The 21925-nt window shown below is 46.2% G+C and overlaps 1 protein-coding gene across 1 annotated transcript; it reads left to right on the forward strand.

Annotated features, from left to right (window-relative positions):
* The first annotated feature begins 13602 nt into the window (after positions 1 to 13602).
* Positions 13603 to 17124, forward strand: LOC109764822 (pentatricopeptide repeat-containing protein At1g15510, chloroplastic). Its single transcript, XM_045229754.2, has 2 exons — positions 13603 to 16633; positions 16719 to 17124. The coding sequence occupies exon 1, from the start codon at positions 13736 to 13738 to the stop codon at positions 16331 to 16333; it is 2598 nt and encodes an 865-aa protein (XP_045085689.1). The 5' UTR covers positions 13603 to 13735; the 3' UTR covers positions 16334 to 16633; positions 16719 to 17124.
* The last annotated feature ends 4801 nt before the right edge of the window (positions 17125 to 21925 follow it).

The following is a 21925-nucleotide window of genomic DNA, read 5'->3' on the forward strand; positions in this document are numbered from 1 at the left end:
CTGATCAGCATGTATCTTCATGTAGTTCTTGGCTCGATGAAGATGTTGTTGTACTAGATCCTGCATGACTGCGCGCTCTTCCAGCCAGGCAGACAAGGAGGGTACTGAGCATGATGTGAACGCCGAGATGCCCCAGTACTTGGGCTCGTGGCCAAACATGGCCTTGAAGGGCGACATGCCGATGGCCGAGTGGTGTGAAGAGTTGTACCAAAACTGAGCCAGTGGGATCCAATAACTCCAGCGCCGCGGGCATGCATGTGTGAAGCAGCGCAAGAAGATTTCAACGCACTGATTCACGCGTTCCGTTTGCCCATCCGTTTGAGGGTGGTTTGCTGTGCTCAGTCGAAGCTCAGTGCCTGCATACTTGAACAGCTCCTGCCCAAAATGACTGGTGAAGACCGGGTCCCTGTCCGAGATAATTGCCCCTGGTAACCCATGTATCTTGTAGATGTGAGTCATGTAGAGCTGGGCTACTTTGGATGCTGTATACGGGTGAGCCAGGGGCAAGAAATGAGCATATCTGGTTCGTTTATCCACGATGACCCAAAGACAGTTGTGCTTCCCAGATTGCGGCAGTCCATCCACAAAATCCATAGTGATAAGATCCCAGGGCTCTTTCGGGATTGGCAGAGGTTGCAATAGACCTAGAGAAGCTGCTCTGTCTGGTTTTGCTTGTTGGCAGACCGGGCAGCATTGCACATATTGCTGCACGTGAGTTCTCATTTTAGGCCAAGCGAACAGACGTCGCATCTTGCGATATGTAACTGGGTAGCCCGAGTGTCCCCCCAGTGAGCTATCGTGGAAAGCGTCGATGATCTGTTGCTGCATTGCTGTCGATCCACCCAGCCAGATGCGCCCTCGGAAACGAATGATGCCTTGTTGCAGAGTAAACCTTCCTTTGGGGTCTGGTCGTACTGCGAGTTGCTCGAGCAAGCGCCGGGCCTGAGGATTGCTGTTATAGCTGCTGTTGATGTCTTCCAACCATGCAGGTTGGCATACTGTCAATGCAGATAGCATAGCGGAGGGGTTGGCACGAGACAGAGCATCTGCGGCCGTGTTTTCCGAGCCCTTTTTGTACCTGATTTTGTACTAAAGACCCAGGAGCTTAGTGAAAGCTTTTTGTTGCCAGGGGTGGTGAGTCTTTGCTGCACCAGATGGACCAGGCTCTTTTGATCCGTATATATCACAAACTCTGCATGTTGTAGGTATAATCTCCACTGGCCCACTGCCACGATGCCTGCCAAGAACTCTTTTTCATAAGTTGATAGCCCCTGATAGCGTGGTGACAGAGCTTTGCTCATGAAAGCGATGGGGTGTCCTTTCTGTTGCAGAACAGCTCCAATTCCTTTGTCACTAGCATCCGTTTCCACAATGAACTGTTCCTGGAAGTTAGGTAAGGCTAGAACCGGGGCTGAGATTAACTGCTGCTTGAGCAGCTGAAAGGCTGTGTCTGTGTTGCTCGTCCAGACAAAGGGCACCCCCTTTTTTAAAAGGTTGAAAAGGGGCCGAGCGATCACACCAAAGTTCCTCACGAAACGTCTGTAATAGCCAGCCAGGCCCAAGAAACTTCGCACCCCTTTCGTGTCCGTTGGAGTCGTCCATGTGCTGACCGCCTGAACTTTACTGGGTTCTGTGGCCACGCCTTTTTCACTAATGACATGGCCGAGATAGGAAAGCTGCTTTTGACCAAACTCGCACTTGGAGAGCTTTACTTTCCACTGATCCCGCTGAAGCAGTTGGAACACTTGTCGCAGGTGACTAGCATGATCTTCAAGAGTTTTACTGAAGACGAGAATGTCGTCGAAGAAGAGCAACACACAGTGGCGGAGCAGGGGCTGGAGTGTGGTATGGAGTCCTCCGTTGAAAGTGGCCGGGCCCCCAGCCAACCCAAAGGAAACCACCTTAAATTCATAGTGACCTGAATGGGTTTGGAATGTTGTCTTGTACTCCTCGCCTGGTGCCAGCCGAATTTGATGGTATCCTGACCGAAGATCCAGTTTCGAGAACCACACTGCCCCATGTAATTCATCCAAAAGTTCTTCAATTACGGGCACCGGAAACTTAGCCACTGTTGTGATTGCATTTAGATGTCTGTAGTCTACGCACATCCGCCACGTGCCATCCTTCTTTTTCACCAAGATTACTGGGGAAGAAAATGGGCTGGAGCTTTTCTGTATTATCCCTTGACGCAACAATTCTGCAACCTGCGCGTCAATCTCATCTTTATGGTCATGCTTATGGCGGTAAGGTCGTATGTTGACAGGTTGAGCTCCTGGAATCAGCGGTATCTTGTGATCACAGTCATGCCGCGGTGGCAATCCCACTGGTTCACCAAATATTGCAGAGAAATCATCGACTACTTGTTGTATGTTGGCTGGTACTGCATCTGGGTTGTCCTCCGAGGAGGAGGGTGCACACACATACACCATATGTGTTATAGCTCCTGTTCTGCACAGATTCTGTAATTGCAACGCGTTGATCACTGAACACTCTGAAGATTGGGCTTCATGACCTTGCAGATGAGTGACACCATTAGGGGTTTTGATCTCAATGAGCTTGGTACGCCAGTCCACTGTCATAGGGTTGTTTGCTTCCAGCCAGTCCATCCCCAAGATGGCATCGTAAGTGCCGAGCACCAGAATCTTCATATCTGTGATGAATTCACTGCCTTGGGTGCACCAGGCACAAGCTGGCAGTTCAGAGACACATGCCAGCTCGCCCCCATCAGCAACACGGACCTTGCAAGCGCGTGGTAGAGGTCGCGCTCCTGACAGCTTCGCGGCGAGTGTGTGGTTGATGAAAGAGGTGGAGCTACTGGAGTCCACCAGCATGAGCACTTCCTGACCCTGAATCCACGCGCGAAGCTGAAATGCCTTTTCGGAGACACCGCCGGAAAGGGCCTGGCGCGAGATCGTCATCACTGTCTCAGTTGTTGAGGCCGTAGGAGAGGAGTCGATGGTGTCGTCGATGCCGAAGAGTTCCAGGAGCTCCTCCACAACGTGGAGCTGCACGGATGTGGGGCACACATGATCGTGTCCCCAACGCTCGCCGCACTTGAAGCATAAGCCGCGCGCTCGGCGGTAGTCGGGCAGGGTCTTGAGTTTCGCCGTATCGGCGCGCGCCGCTTCGGTCCCCCGTCGATCCGCTGCGGGAGCAGCAGGTACAGGACGCGCAGGAGGTGTTGGTGGCGGCGGGAGAGGCAGGGCCGTACGCACTCCTGATTCTGGTGGCCGCGGTAGAGACCCGAACACGCCTTCTGCTACTTCTTCTTGCAGCAACGCGGGCGCGCATGCCGTGTCCAGATCAGGTGGTCGCTGGACCAGCATGACAGCGCGAATATCCTTCCGCAGGACCTCGACAAAACGGGTGAGAAAGTAAAATGGGTGAATAGAATCCGAATATGATCTCAAATGGTTAATAATCAATTCAAACTGTTCAATGTAATTCGCGACAGTGGTGGTTTGGCGGACAGTGTAAAACTGTCGGGTCAACATTTGATGTCGATCTCGCCTGAAACGCGTGCACAAGAGGGATGTGGAAGACTCCCAGTCCAGCTCATCGAGCCGTTTTTGAATTGACTGGAGCCAAATTGAAGCCGAACCGGAAAAATTGAGGGCTGCCATAGGAACCCAAAACGATGGCAGAATTCCAAACATCTGAAAATATTGTTCACACAACGTTTTCCAGAGGTTTGGGTTTTCGCCAGAGAATTGTGGGAAGGTGATCGATGGGTGTGCTTGACCCAGTCCCGAGAGCAACTGACTTGCATGAGCAAACGGCGACAGAGCCACAGACGAAGGGATCAGGGAATCGTACTGACCAGATGCTGGGGGCGGCGGCGGCGCCGGAATTGGCACCGCCGAGGGCCCCCGAGGGTTGATGGTGATGCCGTGGCCATGGGGCCCTTGGGTGTTGCCGGCCGCGCCTGCTGAGGTGCCGATGTGGTCGCTCGGCGGCTGCGGCGTGGTTGTGTGCGGCTGCTGGTCCTCCGGCTCCATCAGTGGTGGTTGCAGCGCCGCCTGAAGGGCAGCCACTGCATCACTGAGATCCGCGACGCGGCGCTCGAGATCTGGGCGCCAGCTGAGCAGATCGTCGATCTTCGTCGTTGTGGTCTGTTGCGCCTTGGTGAGACCATCGATGGCGGCCTCGATCCTGGTCTCGAAGCGGGTGAGGAAGGCAGAGACGCTGGGATCCATGGCTTCACGAGCTTGGCGGAGACCGCGCGTCTCGATGAGATGCGCCAGGGCGGAGCGGGAAGGGTGGTGGTTGGTGGCTCTGATACCAGATGATAGGATCAAGGTAGGGGAATCGATCTATTGTGCTCTCTGAAGTAGTAGCGATTACAATCGATTACAAGAGCGAAGCTCGAATGGAAGAACATGATGAACTAGGGTTCGGAAAGAGGAAAGTGGGTAGCCGCCGCCGGGTCGTTCCTGATCCACTGGATGGTGTTCCAGTCGTCGCTCCAGGGTTAAGTAGAGCGTGGCTTGGCCGTGGCCCATTCTGGGCCCATGTACCTTGGATTGGGCCTCTTGGCGGGGCTGGGCCGCGCCTCCTCCTGGTGTGGCTTGCTGGCTTGTGGGTCCGCACCGTCAGGGTCGCTAACAGGTAGAGGTCCATGCAGCAGCAGCACGACGAATTTCTCGCCGGCGTTGCCCATATTGCCGTGGTCGAGCTGCTGCGCTCGGAGCTGTTGGGCGAGCGCAGGAGTTGGGGAAGGGGCCGGTTGTGTCTGGGCATGGCAGCGACGGGCATGGCTGTGGTGGCCCCATGTATGTTCGGCAGCGGCGACATTGGTAAGAGCGGCCCGCCATGGCTCGGGAGAGAGAGTCCAGGAAAGGAGATGGAGAGAAGAAAGAGAGAGAGCTTACGTGTGGGTCCCATTGTAAGTAACAGTCAAACAAACAGTCAACAAACGGTCAAAGCTAACGGGTGGGTCAGCGATGTCATAAACACGATTAAAATTTAACAGTTCGGCAATTAGTGTATTTTGGAACAGCCAACCAAAATAGTGGTAGTGTTTTGGAAAATTAAAAAAGTGGTAGCTTTCTGTAACCATAGCTCGAATTGCGGTAGTATATTGCATCTTCATTCATACTTGCCGTATGCGCCCACTCATCCATGATCCATCTCCGTCCTCCATTCAAGCACGCTGCTCCGTATGCCACGCCTAGCCACATACTCTTTCCGTATGCCAAGGGGAAATTCTGAAAACGCCCGGACCAGAGCTGATCACAAGGCCGGAACTCTCCTCCACGCAAAGCCAAACACGTCGTCCCCCCCCCCCCCAAGTTCTCGATGAAAAGGCCGAGAGAAAAAAATTACTCCTCTGTCGTAACAAAAGGCGTTTTAGATGTAAAACGTCTTCTATTAATTTACAGAAGGAGTAGTACTATCTTACAACATGCATATGTTGTGCTACCGAAGGAGCGTTAAATTTCTTTGAAATGGATAGTAGCTTGACCATTCATGCCTTTGCTACCATTTGTCATGAAGAAGCTGGATCATGGATGGGATTAGAGTTTGTTCAACACCTGATTCGTGTTTTTGAAATTTCGACCGCATGAAGTTTAAAGAGAAAAGTATGTTTTTGGTCCCTCAAGTTCCCACAAAGTATAGAATTAGTCCCTCAAGATTTTTTGGTATACATTTGGTCCCTCAAGTCTCAAAACCGAATAAGTTTGGTCCGAAACCAGATTTTGAGCACGTTGACCGGTTTTGACCGCCACAAAACCGCCTGATGAACAGTAATTTAAAAAGAAACTTCAAAAAAATCTGAAAATTTTTGGGGTCGAATATGCTTACATGCGCAAGATGGGAACAAAATTTCGGGCTCTTTCAGCACTCGAGGAGCTCGTGGCAAAAAAACAAAAATATCTGCCTGATGAATAATAAATTAAAAAAATCAAAACAAAATCAAAAATTCTGAAATTTTTTGGGGTCCAATATGCTTACGTGCGCAAGGTGCGACCAAAATTTTGTCATGAAATGACATCGGACGGGCTCTAGTAAAATTTTGTCATTTTTTTGAAGTTTTTTTAAAATATAGTATTCATCGAGCGGTTTTGTGGCGGTCAAACCCGGTCAACGTGCTCAAAATCTGGTTTAGGACCAAATTTATCCGGTTTTGAGAATTGAGGGACCAAATGTATATCAAAAAATCTTGAGGGACCAAGTCTATACTTTGTGGGAACTTGAGGGACCAAAAACATACTTTTCTCAAGTTTAAAAGCTAAAATTTCTAGAAGGGTGTAAAAATATGGAGACCAGCCTTGGCCCCGTAACACAACAATGGGAGATGGTTGACCACCATTCAACTATCATATTGTTCTCCTTTCACCACTATTATTTTCCCTTTTTGGCACCACAACCACGACGGCGTCATCACAGTCCTTGCTACTAGTAGAACAGCCGCCAATGCGCGGGGATGGTGGGCGGTGAAGGAAATATGCCCTAGAGGCAATAATAAAGTTATTATTAATTTCCTTATATCATGATAAATATTTATTATTCATGCTAGAATTTTATTAACCGGAAAAATAATACTTGTGTGAATACATAGACAAACAGAGTGTCACTAGTATGCCTCTACTTGACTAGCTCGTTGATCAAAGATGGTTATGTTTCCTAGCCATAGACATGAGTTGTCATTTGATTAACGGGATCACATCATTAGGAGAATGATGCGATTGACTTGACCCATTCCGTTAGCTTAGTACTCGATCGTTTAGTATGCTGCTACTGCTTTCTTCATGACTTATACATGTTCCTATGACTATGAGATTATGCAACTCCCGTTTACCGGAGGAACACTTTGTGTGCTACCAAACGTCACAACATAACTGGGTGATTATAAAGGTGCTCTACAGGTGTCTCCGAAGGTACTTGTTGGGTTGGCGTATTTCGAGATTAGGATTTGTCACTCCGATTGTCGGAGAGGTATCTCTGGGCCCACTCGGTAATGCACATCACTATAAGCCCCTTGCAAGCATTGCAACTAATGAGTTAGTTGCGGGATGATGTATTACGGAACGAGTAAAGAGACTTGCCGGTAACGAGATTGAACTAGGTATTGAGATACCGACGATCGAATCTCGGGCAAGTAGCATACCGATGACAAAGGGAACAACGTATGTTGTTATGCGGTCTGACCGATAAAGATCTTCGTAGAATATGTGGGAGCCAATATGAGCATCCAGGTTCCGCTATTGGTTATTGACCGGAGACGTCTCTCGGTCATGTCTACATAGTTCTCGAACCCGTAGGGTCCGCACGCCTAAAGTTTTGATGATGGTTATATTATGAGTTTATGAGTTTTGATGTACCGAAGGTTGTTCGGAGTCTCGGATGTGATCACGGACATGACGAGGAGTCTCGAAATGGTCGAGACATGAAGATTGATATATTGGAAGCCTATATTTGGATATCGGAAGTGTTCCGGGTGAAATCGGGATTTTACCGGAGTACCGGAGGGGTTACCGGAACCCCCCGGGGGTTTAATGGGCCATAGTGGGCCTTAGTGGAGAAGAGGAGGGGCGGCCAGGGCAGGCCGCGCGCCCCCTCCCCCTCTAGTCCGAATTGGACAAGGAGGGGGGGGGGGGCGGGGCGGCGCCCCCCTTTCCTTCTTCTCCTCTTCCTCCTTCCCCCCTTCTCCTAATCCAACAAGGAAGGGAGGGAGTCCTACTCCCGATGGGAGTAGGACTCCTACTGGCCGGCCGCACCTCCCCCCTTGCTCCTTTATATACGGGGGCAGGGGGCACCCCAAAGACACAACAATTGATTTGATCTTTTAGCCGTGTGCGGTGCCCCCTCCACCATAGTCCACCTCGATAATACTGTAGCGGTGCTTAGGCGAAGCCCTGCGTCGGTAGAACATCATCATCGTCACCACGCCGTCGTGCTGACGAAACTCTCCCTCAACACTCGGCTGGATCGGAGTTCGAGGGACGTCATCGGGCTGAACGTGTGCTGAACTCGAAGGTGCCGTGCGTTCGGTACTTGATCAGTCGGATCGTGAAGACGTAGGACTACATCAACCGCGTTGTGCTAACGCTTCCGCTTTCGGTCTACGAGGGTACATGGACAACACTCTCCCCTCTCGTTGCTATGCATCACCATGATCTTGCGTGTGCGTAGGAATTTTTTTAAAATTACTACGTTGCCCAACAGGCGGAGCACTATATATATGTTATTCCTTTTTATAATTATTGTTGAAGTCATGAGTCGTGTTTTTGAAACTGCATGAAGTACATAGAGCTCAAAATTCTTAAAGGATGTATAAATATGGCTACCATGTGATTCAATTTTTTTTCAAAAGCTAAATTTGAATGTTGGAAGTTCAATTTTATGGGAGCTAACTCTTTTGTTAAATAAATAAAAACTCATCTTGGAGTGAGCTTAATCGTGAAAAAGGTGTCATAATTGCTTGAAGTGCATATTTAAAATTCAAAAATCTTGTTCCATGATTGTTGGAAGTTCGTGATGAAATTTATGAAAGCTTGGTTTCAAAATTTTGCTGTCATGTTTGTTGGAAGTTCATGTTGAAATTTGTGAATGTTGAACCTAGATTCATGTGGCATGATTCTTGGAAGCTCAACCTAGATTTTGTTTATCTTTTATTATGATTTGTTGGAAGTTCATATTAAAATTTCTGAAAATTCAACCAATTTATTTACAAAATGCAAGCCTGTAATCTATCAAAAGTTCTTCCATAAAATTTCTGTGAGATTTGGAAAATAGATCAGATATGTCATTCTCCTTTTCATCTTCTCCTTTGGAGGTTCATGACCTCTCGAATGTTCAATGTGGAAAGTAACCACTGGATCTTGCACAAGGGCATGGTATTGGTAGCACCACCGTCCTACTGCTTCACACCTCCATCTAAACAAATATAGTTCAAGTCATCATCCAATCAGTTACTGACCCAAATGCATGTCTAGCCCCAGATGCCTGAGATATCTCAATTTTGCTCTTCTCCTCTTATTTCACATCCAAGGAGCACGAGCGACTGCACAATTATGGCTTTGCTACACTCACGAAATTTTCTTTACGGACTAGGCTTACTGGGTTCCGTGGAGAGATTATGAGAAATTTAGGGAAGGTCCACACAGTGAAATACATGGGGAGGGATTAAGGTTCACTATCTCTTGCTTCTCTCTCACTCTTTATCCTGCCAATGAGGAGACATGGTCCTCTATAAACATATACTTCAGTTTGCAAAAAACAAATAGGTTTGTGGTAGATGGACTGACATGGCTAACATGGAGGGTTTGGGCATTGGGGGGGGGGGCAGGATTATTGTATTGGATGTACAGAGAGATTAAAACTTGATGGCTAACTCTAAGGTTTACTCAATCCTTTTAGCTCTTCAATACAAAAAAAGGGTGCACTATGTGTTTAAATCACTTCAGTACCCCCCCCCCCCCACCGTTGTGGCTGAGAGAGGAATATGTACATCCATGTCCTTAATTGGCTCCATCCCGGGGTTGGGAGCGGCTCTCCAGCATACCACATTGATCATTCTCTTCCCAGTGGACGAGCACTAAGCACATCTCCAACGAGGACACCTAAAACGATCACGACATCCGTGCACGGACGCGTAGCTGGACATCCAATCGTGTACCTCAAACGTCTATATACATTTCAAATGGAACTTGAACAAACCAGACGCTTGTCATGCAAACCGGATGATTTTCATCTAAACCGGACCAAATTCATTAGATTTTCGACATATTTCAACTAAACAGAAGAGGTTGACACTTATTTAACCTAGTCTAAATTTTGCCGGCCGTGGAGGGGTTTGTGTTCCACGTCCTATCTTCCCAATGTCTAGCAAGCTCAATGGCCATGAGCCCCGGGAAGTGAAGTTGCAAAAGGGAAAGAGTAGGGCGTGGGACATGAGACGTAGCTGCGTCCGTGTCCCACCCCCACCCTTCCTCGCGCGGAGTCTGCCGTGTGGATGCCAACAGGCGTGGATGGGCCGGCCTCATGGTCATTGCGACCGAGCGTGAACCTGCGACCGACACGGAGCTGATGACGCCCGCGATGGCCTGCATCTACTCTTCGTTCGCCTCCGCGTCGATCTCCACGAGCAGGGCATCTGTCTCCGCCCACATGATGCGAAGCCGTCATTGCTCACGGCGGATGCCGCGGGCCTTGCGCATGGAGTCGTACATCGCCCACTGCTAATCCACGAAGTCCGGACCCTTCGCGACCATAGCCACGACGGCATCGTCATTCGCCTGCTCACCAATAACTTCCTTCTGCGAGCCGGAAGTTGTAGCGTTGGTCCTACTACGCCTACCGGACCTCGACACCGGTGGCGCCGGCTAGTCTTCTGCCATGACGACGTTGAGCGTGGGTGGGGCGCCGACCTGTCGTCGGACGCCTTTTACATCATCTAGTCCTCGCCAGCGAGCTCGACGGTAAGCCAACCTCTGTTCGTCGCGCATGACGGGCATGCCAGTTGGTCGCTAGGTCGACCAACTCCTGCTTTTGTTCTGTCGAGAGGATCTCCCACATCACTCTAGAGCTTGCGGTCATGGCGGACGTGGTGTGGTGCAGATCGCGCCGGGCAAGGCCACGTTTAAGTAGCGGGTGCCGGCGAGGCCAAGAGGCGGGCTGTGTTAATGCGGATGATGGAGTGGGTTTCTTGACCGCCGCGCCCGTTTAATGCCGGCAGGCGGACGAACGGGCATCCGGTTTGAATGCGATAGAAAGTTGTCCGGTCCTATCACGTCTTCATCATTGAACATGTGCAGAGATCAGAGGCCGCCATGAATTTGAGGCGAGGAGTTTTTTTCTCGAGAGTACGCAAATTGCGTACCATAATTTTATAGAAGGAAGAAAATTGATTACAAGAGACCAACGATAGTGCGAACATCACCGCTGGCCCACCCACGCCACAACAAAAAATCGAAAACTACACTCCCACAAAACGTTGTAATCCACCCACTCCGCCTCTAGCTACTACACTCTCAAGGATGCTGTTAGGGGAGTAAGGCAGCTGTCCAGCAAGGTGTTGAAAGGGGATTTCCAGCGGGTGACCGCTAACTAGTTTTTTTTTCCTTTTTTCTGAACTTAGTTAATGAGGTAAATACATTACTAGTGCTTGAACTTGCCACGAATGTGCACTTTGGTGCCTGAACTTGTAAAATACATTGAACTGGTTTTATAACTTGACACGGACGTGCATATACAGTTCAAATCTCGTTTTTATACGTCCATGACGCTCACGAGGCACGTCAGGATGTAAGGGATAAGGCGTGTGGCCTGTTTTTTTTTTTGAAAAACCTCCTAAAATAATTTGTCCTTACAAAAAGGCCCTCAAAGAGAAATTGTTAAATTGAAAAAAATATTAATCTATATATTTTTTTGAATTGATTGGATTGCTTATCACATGTGTCATGTGGTATCTATTAATCTATTAATAATTAAAACTGGTCCCGGGTTCAAACCACACGCACATGTGTGCGTGGCTAGCCAGTCAACCCGTTCAAATTTAGTGTCAAGAAAGGATTCATATACTTTATAAACATAAAGTTGAACAACATAAATTAAAATTCACAATAGTAGCTTATCCTCGTTCCTCCACAAAAAAGTTAGGGTTTCTGCCTCCCGCCGCCGCCGCCGCAGGTTCGCCTTCTCTTCGGTGGCCCTAGGGCCATGGGGGCGCGGTGGATCTCGGCAAGGGTCGGCAGGAGGGCTCCGGTTTTAGTCGTTTCTTTCAGTTTTGCTAGGGTTTGTGTCCTGCTCGGGAAGACGAGACGGCAGCGGCTCCCTGAAGATGGAATAAAGGTCTCCCCGCCTAGCCCCCATTCCGGCGGTGCGTCTAGCACTGTTGGTGGATGTGTGGAGGTGTGTCTCCGGCGGATCTATCTTTGGTGGATTTGCTCGGATCTCATCGTTGTTCGTCTACGTTCGCGTGTCTTCGGATTGGATCTTTCTGATCTACGTTATTCTTCATCTGCGGCGGTTGCTGTTCTGGTGTGCTGGTCCTACGGGGCCTTAGCACGACGACTTCCCGACTGTCTACTACAACAAGTTGTGCCCGACTCCGGCGATGGAGGAGCGATGACAGCAGCGCGCGTTCGGCTCGCTTCAGTGCTGTTAGTCGTCGCTAGGTGGTCTATGGATCTGGATGTAATTTTTGTTATTTTTGGTATTCGTTATACTTCCTTGATTGAAGATGAATAGATCGGAAATTTTCTCGAAAAAAAGAACAACATAAATTAAAAATATTTATTCCAGCAAATAGTGGCATTGATTTGAACCTGCAACCAGGGGCTATATGGCGGCCGCACATACCACTCCAACCGACAACACCGAATGGCAAAATGATAAATTTAGCTTTATATCATAACGAGCCCGTGTGGCTAAAACGAACCACAGTGTGGCTCAATTTTCAACGGGTTTGTTTTTTTATTTCATTTTAAAAAATACATAAATTATTATCGCGTTGCAAACAATGTACATATATATATATATAACAAATTACGTTAAAAATTTCATATAATTTCATCAAATACCTATGCAATAATTTAACAGAAATACACATAATAAAATTATGAATTAAGAATATATTTTATAATTTAAAAAAATGTTCGCATTTAAAAAATATGGAAGTAATTTTAGAAACGTTCATATATTTAAATAAATTTTCATATAAGTTTAAAATTTCTACATTTTTAATAAACTATTTATTTAGTATATCAATGTGTTCATGCTTTAGCAAAAAACTATGTTGTTTTGAAAAGTTTATATAGTATATAAGTTTGTGTCTTTTCTAAAAAAAAATACAAGCCTAGTGCGCCATTAGACTGCGGATCCTGACATGAATAATACTTTTTTTCGAAATACTCACATGAATAATACTGGAATCTTATTTTAATCATTCATAAATATTTCCAATTTTATGAATATGTTTTAAAATAACACGTGAATTCTTTTTCAAATGACATGAAGATTTTTGCATTCTTTTGAAATTATGTTTGTTATACAGTCATAAAAAGTACTTGTACTTTTGATACATGACAACTCATTGGTTGGAGTGGCATCCGTGCCTGGTCTACAAGCTTTGGTCCCATGTTCGGTCACAGATCTGGTGCTGTTTTTGCTGAATTATTAAACTCTTTTTATTTATTTTGTTCGGCCAACTGTTTATAAAGGTTATGATTCATTGAATATCAGCAAATGGGAAGTTGTCGAGTGGCTAGCCGCATGCACTCGACTGGTACGTTGCTGGTTCGATCGAGTACATGAGTTGTAATTTTTATCTTATAGTTATACACCTAATTTTTATTTTATAATTTGTCAGATTCTCCCTGAGGGTCTTATTGAAAGAAAACAATTTCAGAGGTTTTTCGCAAAAATACCAGGGCATGCACCTTTGGCATCGACAGCAGGCCCCATGGGATGCTAGCGTGCCTCCTCAGCTTCGCGGACGTATACAAACACCATTTGAACCGTATATGCACGCCCATGCCAAGTTATGAAACCAGTTAAATGTATTTTGCAAGTTCAGGCACTAAAATGCACATTCATGGCAAGTTCTAGCACCACTGGTGTATTTACCTCTTAGTTAATCACCTCGCTTCGCTCCTCACAGCCGGCTGCTTATCCATTCGCGCAAGGGAAGCAAGCGGCCACCATGGCGCCAGCGCCTCCCCCAAACCTCCGCTAAACCCCGGGGCCATGCCCGCCGCCTCCTCGTCCTCCACCGCCGCCGCCTCCCAAAATGCCTCCTCCGCCCACGGCCAAGCCCCACCCGAACCCTCCCCTCCTCCTCCTCGCCCCCCTCCGCTCCCCGCCCGCCGCGCGCCACCTCGCCCCGCGGAGCAGGCGCCTCAGCTCCTCATCTACCACCCGCGTGGCCGTCTCGCCGTCGCCGCCGCCGCCGGCCTCCGCGACGCCCTCCGACACGAGCGCGGCGCTGCGGGCGCTCTGCGTGCACGGCCAGCTGCCGCAGGCGCTCTGGCTGCTCGAGTCCTCCCCGGAGCCGCCCGACGAGGACGCCTACGTGGCGCTCTTCCACCTCTGCGAGTGGCGCCGGGCCGCGGACGCCGGGATGCGCGCCTGCGAGCACGCCGACGCCTCGCACCCCACCTTCGGCCTCCGCCTCGGCAACGCCATGCTCAGCATGCTCGTCCGCTTCGGCGAGTCGTGGCACGCCTGGGGCGTGTTCGCCAAAATGCCCGACCGGGACGTCTTCTCCTGGAACATCATGGTGGGCGGCTACGGCAAGGCCGGGTTCCTGGAGGAGGCGCTCGACCTCTACCACCGGATGCTCTGGGCCGGGGTCAGGCCCGACGTCTACACCTTCCCCTGCGTGCTGCGCACCTGCGGGGGCGTCCCCGACCTGAGGATGGGGAGGGAGGTGCACGCCCATGTCCTGAGGTTCGGGTTCGGGGTCGAGGTCGACGTGCTCAATGCGCTCGTGACCATGTATGCCAAGTGCGGGGACGTCGGGGCTGCACGGAAGGTGTTTGATGGTATGGCCTTGACTGATTGCATCTCGTGGAACGCGATGATCGCTGGGCATTTTGAGAATCATGAGCACGAGGCGGGGCTGGAGTTGTTTCTGAACATGCTGGAGAATGAGGTGCAGCCGAATCTCATGACGATAACCAGCGTGACTGTTGCGTCCGGATTGCTGTCTGACCTTGAATTTGCAAAGGAAATGCATGCGCTAGCAGTAAAAAGAGGTTTTGCCACTGATGTTGCGTTCTGCAACTCTTTGATTCAGATGTATACTAGTCTTGGGAGGATGGGGGAAGCATGCACGATATTCTCAAGAATGGAGACCAGAGATGCCATGTCATGGACAGCCATGATATCAGGGTATGAGAAAAACGGCTTCCCAGACAAAGCTCTTGAAATGTATGCACTGATGGAAGTAAATAATGTAAGTCCTGATGATGTCACTGTGGCAAGCGCTCTTGCTGCCTGTGCTTCCTTGGGGCGAGTAGATGTTGGCATCAAGCTGCATGAGATTGCTACGAGCAAGGGCTTCATCAGGTACATTGTAGTTGCAAATGCACTCCTTGAAATGTATGCAAAGTCCAAGCACATTGATAAAGCTATTGAAGTTTTTAAGTACATGCCTGAAAAGGATGTAATATCATGGAGTTCAATGATCGCGGGCTTTTGCTTTAACCATAAGTGTTTTGAGGCTCTGTTCTGTTTCCGGCATATGCTGGCAGATGTAAAACCCAATTCTGTTACTTTCATTGCTGCTCTTGCTGCTTGTGCTGCCACTGGATCTTTGAGGTATGGTAAAGAGATTCATGCACATGTTTTAAGGCGAGGTCTGGCATCTGAAGGTTATGTACCCAATGCTCTTCTGGACTTGTATGTGAAATGTGGCCAGACAGGCTATGCTTGGGCACAGTTCAGTGCACATGGTGAAAAGGATGTTGTATCTTGGAATATCATGCTTGCTGGTTTTGTTGCTCATGGACATGGAGATATTGCTTTATCATTCTTCGATGAGATGTTAGAAACTGGAGAGCATCCGGATGAAGTTACATTTGTTGCTCTATTGTGTGGTTGCAGTAGGGCTGGAATGGTTAGTCAAGGTTGGGAACTTTTTCACCGCATGACTGAGGAATACTCAATTGTTCCAAATCTCAAGCACTATGCATGCATGGTGGATTTACTGAGTCGTGTTGGGAGATTAACAGAAGCTTACGACTTCATAAATAGAATGCCTATCACACCAGATGCTGCTGTATGGGGAGCCTTGTTGAACGGATGTCGGATACACCGGCATACTGAACTTGGGGAGCTTGCTGCCAAATTTGTCCTTGAGTTGGAACCTAATGATGCTGGATATCATGTTCTTTTGTCTGATTTATATGCTGATGCTGGCAAATGGGCTGAAGTGGCTAGAGTGAGAAAAACCATGCGAGAGAAGGGATTGGAGCAAGACTATGGGTGTAGCTGGGTTGAGGTTAAAGGAGATATCCATGCATTTCTTACAGATGATGAATCACACCCGCAGATGAAAGAAATAAGTGCTGTTCTACATAGCATATATGAGCGGATGAAAGCATCTGGTTTTGATCCTGTTGAATCTTATTCTTTAGAAGATAAAGAAGTATCCAAGGATGATGTTTTATGTGGCCACAGTGAAAGACTAGCTGTCGCTTTTGGTCTGATCAATACCACACCTGGCACCTCTATTTTTGTCACAAAGAACCAGTACACTTGCCATAGCTGTCACGGTATACTGAGGATGATTTCTAAGATTGTTCGCAGAGAGATAACTGTCAGGGACACCAAGGAATTCCACCATTTTAGGGATGGAAGTTGTTCATGCGGAGGTTCAGGCTAAGAAGACTATAACATGCGGTCATGTGCTAATCTCACGTCAGTTCCGAATCACCAGTACATAAGTCTTTGGCAACAAGCATTGTGAACTTGATATATATAGTCACTAGCAAGTAGGAGGATAGCTTCGATACGGCAACATGCCCACCACCAGGCTGCTTGCTGCTTAGATAAACATAGCTTATGTTTTGGGTTATGCGTAGAAGCTCCATGCAAATTTACAGCTTGGTACATGACAAAAGATGGTGAAAAGTTATCAGAGATGCTGGGAATTCGGTTCCAATATATCTTGACCTCACAGAAAGTAATTTATTTTCTCTCTTTTTATCAGTTAAGTCACAGAAAGGTCCTAATATTTCTTTCTTAATGTGTTATATTGTTCCTTGCAGTCTCCTGAAGTAATGCTTCTTGGAGATGATATTTGCTTCCAACAACTTGCCAAAAGAAAGATCAAGTAAGCTTATTCCAGCAAAGGGCAGAGTAGTGGATTGCATACTGTTTTGCCGAATAATGGAGTAACTGTAATTGTAATGCCTGTCAAATGTCAACTATAGGCTGTATAATGGTGGACCTGCACTTTTTTTTTGCTGATTTTATGTTAGTAATAGTGTACTTGATATGCCAGTGTGGACTGAGTACTAGCTCAGTGGTCGGGGCATTGTCTAGTGCTCTAACTCGGGCGGGTTTGAGCCCTCACAGGAGCAAATATTGCAACTGGTTTCTCGCTTGTAATTGAAAAACATGAAGCTAAGGCATTCAGAATAAAATAGAAAACAGATTTGTGATTTGAATTACTAGCAAGTAGAAGGATAGCTTCGATATGGCCACATGCTCACCAGCAGGTTGCTTGCTGCTTAGATAAACATAGCTTATATAGGTTATATGTAGAAGCTCCATGAAAATTTACAGCTTGGTACATGACAAAAGATGGTGAGAAGTTATCCAAGATGCTGGGAATTCAGTTCCAACATATCTTGACCTCACAGAAAGTAATTTATTTTTTCTCTGTTCAGTTAAGTCAAAAATGGGTCCTGTTATTTCCTTCTTAATATGTTATATTGTTCCTTGCAGTCTCCTGAAGTAATGCTTCTTGGAGATGATATTTGCTTCCAACAACTTGCCAAAAGAAATATCAAGTAAGCTTATTCTAGTAAAGGGCAGAGTAGTGGATTGCATGCTGTTTTGTTGAATATGAGTAACTGTAATTGTAATGCCTGTCAAATGTCAACTATAGGCTGTATAATGATGGAGCCATTGTTTATAAGGCGGTAAAGCGACCTAAGGCGAGCATCACCCGCTCTGAAGCCTAAGCGCCTAAAGCGGGCATATTTCTAAGGCACTGCCAGGGCGCCTTATCGCTTAAGTGTCTAAAGCGGGACGCCTTGCAAACAAGGGGTGGAGCTGTGCTTTTTTTGCTGGTTTTATGTTAATAATAGTGTATGCATGAAACTAGTCACTTCAGTGTTTTGAGATGACTTGATACCAGTCTGGACCGAGCACTAGCTCAGTGGTAGGGGCATTGTTTAGTGCTCCAACTCAGCAGGGCTTGAGTCCTCACGGGAGCAAATATTGCAACTGAGGTTCTCACTTGTAATTGAAAAACATGAAGCTAAGGCATTCAGAATAAAATAAAAATAAATTTGTGACTTGAATTACACTTGGACCTAAGATGTCCATAAACCTGGAAAATGTGAAGGACACCTCCTCGGTGACTCATTTAGGAACCGTCAGAATGTTTTTTCCCTTTTGCTTTTTTGCAACCGTCAGTATGGTTGCCAAGACTGACCCATATCAGATTTTGCAGCATAGTCTCGAACCAGTTTGGCAAGTGGGCCAAAAGTATATTCACAACTTTATGTTCATAACTGAAGTGATCTTGGCTTCTTTCATTTTGACATGCATCTCTTATAAGTTGCAACACATAATGTCATCGTTTCATCCCATTTATCATACTTCAGCACATTATCCTGATGGATTAGTACTGGTCCTGTATTGATGTTTGGGTCTTGACATTGAGATAGTTTACTGTGCTTGTGACATGCATCTCTTAGAAGTTTCAACACATAATGTTATCGTTTCATCACATTTGTCATATTTCAGCACATTATACGGATGTATCAGTGCTGGCCCTGTATAGATGTTTGGGTCTTGACATTGAGATAGTTTGTTGTGCTTGTTTCAGCAACAGTACTTGGGCAAGACCAAACCTCCCTTAGAAGCTGAGAGCACTTTGTATTTGAGCACATTATACTAGTGGATTAATACCGAATTTTTCTGTGGCAATGTATGAAATATTTCTTGAGAACTCTGCGCTCAGCTACAATAGTGACATCCACAGAACAAAGGTATCCATACATGTTTTCTGACCTTGTTGAGTGGGGAACGACAAGCAGCTGACTGTTGTAATCCAAACCTTGGCAGCTGATACAGTATTGTGGATCGCCACTTGCAAGTCTTCTCTGTAAATTGAACTGTCCATCGGTGTACTTTATTGTACTGTGTAATTCTGTACACTTTAACTCTTATGCCTGAAGCTGCTGCTAAAATCTCAATACAAGCGCTACACAATGCTACTGTCTAACCATATGAAGAGTGTATATGCAGACAGAATCTTTATCAGGTTGTACCCTGTGATGCTTCTTAACACCTAATCGAACTTGAGCAGGTCCTTTGTTCTTAAAAATCAAGTGCATTGTTGATTGTCGAAGAGAAAAAATTCCATTTACTTGTCAATTCATGGTGTTTGATGCATCATGTAGGTTTTATAACGATCTTGTACTAGAAAGGTGTAACATAGAACCCCACAGTTGATATGCCTAGCTGTTGCATTGGCTGGTTCAGGATCTTCGACCAACCCTTGTACTGTCAAGTGTCAACTGTCATTGAATTATGCTATCTTGTTCATGTTGCAGCTGATGAATTGTGTCTGATTCTGAACCTTCTTCTTTTTTTTTTTTTTTCAGATGCATGGGGAGCATTATCCAGAAATGACCAACGCTTTGTGCCGCTACCAGAGTTCGTCTGTGTATGAATGAACATCCCACGCTTTCAGGTGATGCTCCTGCAGTCCTGTTTAACATCAGATTGTCCTCCGACAGCGCAGTTCATCCACAACACAGGTGATGCTCCTGCAGTCATGTTTACCAATCCATCCTTGACCGAAATAAGTTGTCTATAAAAAACTGCGGCATCAACAGACATGTATGTAACAAACAAGCAGTAGTATTAGGGAAACTCAAGACATTATTAGGCATGGTCCAGACATGAAAAACCCCCAACGGGACCAACTAACAACCGGGGAAACCAATACACAACTAACTATACATACAATCTATTATAATCTCTACATAATGGGAAGGCCACGGGCGCATCCGTCTAGTGTCGTCCACATCAAGGACGGCTAAGCCTGGATTGTACAGGCAACAATAAATGGTGGATAAGGAACCTGACATGGAAGAAAGAAGGAAAATTCAGCAGCACAAGAGAGCATCGACTGGCCTCCTTTTCGGGTGAGCACAGCTCACCGCACGATATGATCATCATCTGGAGGGAAATAAGTTAATGCATCCCTAACCCTGTGGCTATTCAATGGGTTTAGGTTAGTTAGCAGGACCCGTACATGGAATGGGAGGGAGAAGAGAAGAATTAAATGGGGGGCATGCCATGCAGATTATGCAAGCAAGCAAGCACATCAATTGCATGCTGGAACAGTTGGTTGTTGCTGCTGCTCCAATCCATGTTTGTTTTTGTATCCTCTTTTTCATGAGCTTCTAGAACATCTTTTATTTGTGTGTGTGGTTGTGACTTGTGGGAGTACATGCATTCCACCCATTTTATTGTCTAAGGCGGTTGGCAACATTTATGGGTTGTTGATTCATGCATTGTAGTAGTACTAGAATTGATGTAGGAGGAGGCGTGTTAGTTTTGTTTGGCCTGAACACTTTTTACTTTATATAAACAAATTTGTGGTGATTTTTGCGCACACACAAAAATACTTTATACTCTAGGGAGGTTAGCAACATTTATCGGTTGTTGATTCATACTCCCTCCATTCCAAAATAGATGACCCAACTTTGTACTAAAGTTTTAGTACAAAGTTGAGTCATCTAGTACAATGTAGAATTGGTGTTGGAGGCATGTTAGCTTTGTTTTGGCCTGATTTATTTTTATTTTATGTCTATAAATTTGTGGTGATTTTCGCAAAAAAAATAGAAATAAAAAATTGTAGTAGTAATCCTTAGCTCCAAATTAATGTTCCCCTCAGAATCTAGTAGGATTTACAGATGGAAAAAACACAGCTTCTGACGGATGTAACTTTTATGATATAAATGTTGTGTCGCCAGACACTAGGCACCAATTGAGTGCAAGAAAGAAGTATGAATCAGTCCTTCCGTTGGTGCTGGAAAACACACTGTAGTTTCTTTCCAAGTCCAATGGAATTAAAGGTAGGAAAAATGTCTAGTCCTTTTTGGGGGCGCCGTGTATTTATTTCTGCCCGGTACTAGTACAGTTTTCCCCTTTTTGGGGGCGCCGTGTATTTATTTCTGCCCGGTACTAGGGTACTAAGCTTTGATTTGACAGCCGGGCCGGCATCACCCAGTTCTTGGACGGAACACGTAGGTAAATCGTGACCTTGGAAACTGCCGTACCAATTAAGCCAATATAGTTCCAAACCCAAGATCGCTATCGGCCAAGCGTATACTTTTTTTTTTTGAACTTAACCGTGCATACTTTCTCCGTCTGGGTTTATTACACGTCGAAATTTGGCCATCGATTTGACTAGTGAAATACTGTATAAGTCATATGTCATAGAGGTTGTACGTTTAGATTCATATTCGAAACAAGTTTCCAGTGGTACTATTTTCTGGCATACTAGTTAAATTTATTGTCAAAGCTTTACTCAAAATATGAGGGGAACTTATAAATCAAGGATTCGGATATTCATTTAGTCAGATGTTGATTTGAACCCCAAGAACTTAGTAGGATCTACTATTTTCAGAGAGAGAAAAAGCTTGTGATGAATATAATTTTTTGAAATTTTTTCTATCACCAGATTAAACAAACATCAAGCTTAAAAAAAAAAGATTAAACAAACATCAACTGGGCGCAATAAAGAATTAAAGGAAAGAAAAAGGCCAGTCCCTTTCGGAGCGTTATGTATTTATTTGCGCCGAGCACAGTTGACAGAGAGACGTGACCACGTACTACTAAGCTTTGATTTGACAGCTGGGCATTACGCAATTCTTAGACGGAAGACGTAGATAAAACGAGGGCTTAGAAACTGCTGTGCCAATTAAGCGAATACAGTTCCAGACCAAAGGTCGTGATCGTATCGGCCAAGCATATGTCCGTCTTGTGCATACGTGTGGCTAAATTTTTATCACGAGTTGTTATAATTTTGATGTACTTGTCATCTAAAGCGACGTAATTCTTTCTTTATATGAAAAAAAAGTGACGTGGTTCTGAAAATTCTCGCATTGATAAATTATTATTATCATTTACTTGGTGCCTAACACGACTTTGAAATTAGTTATAAAAAATCTCATAGCCCTGGTACATTATTGTTGTTATTATTTTTCTACTTACGGCGTCTGAA

Source organism: Aegilops tauschii, chromosome 1 (assembly GCF_002575655.3).
Source record: "Aegilops tauschii subsp. strangulata cultivar AL8/78 chromosome 1, Aet v6.0, whole genome shotgun sequence".
In the NCBI taxonomy this organism is placed as follows: Eukaryota; Viridiplantae; Streptophyta; class Magnoliopsida; order Poales; family Poaceae; genus Aegilops; species Aegilops tauschii.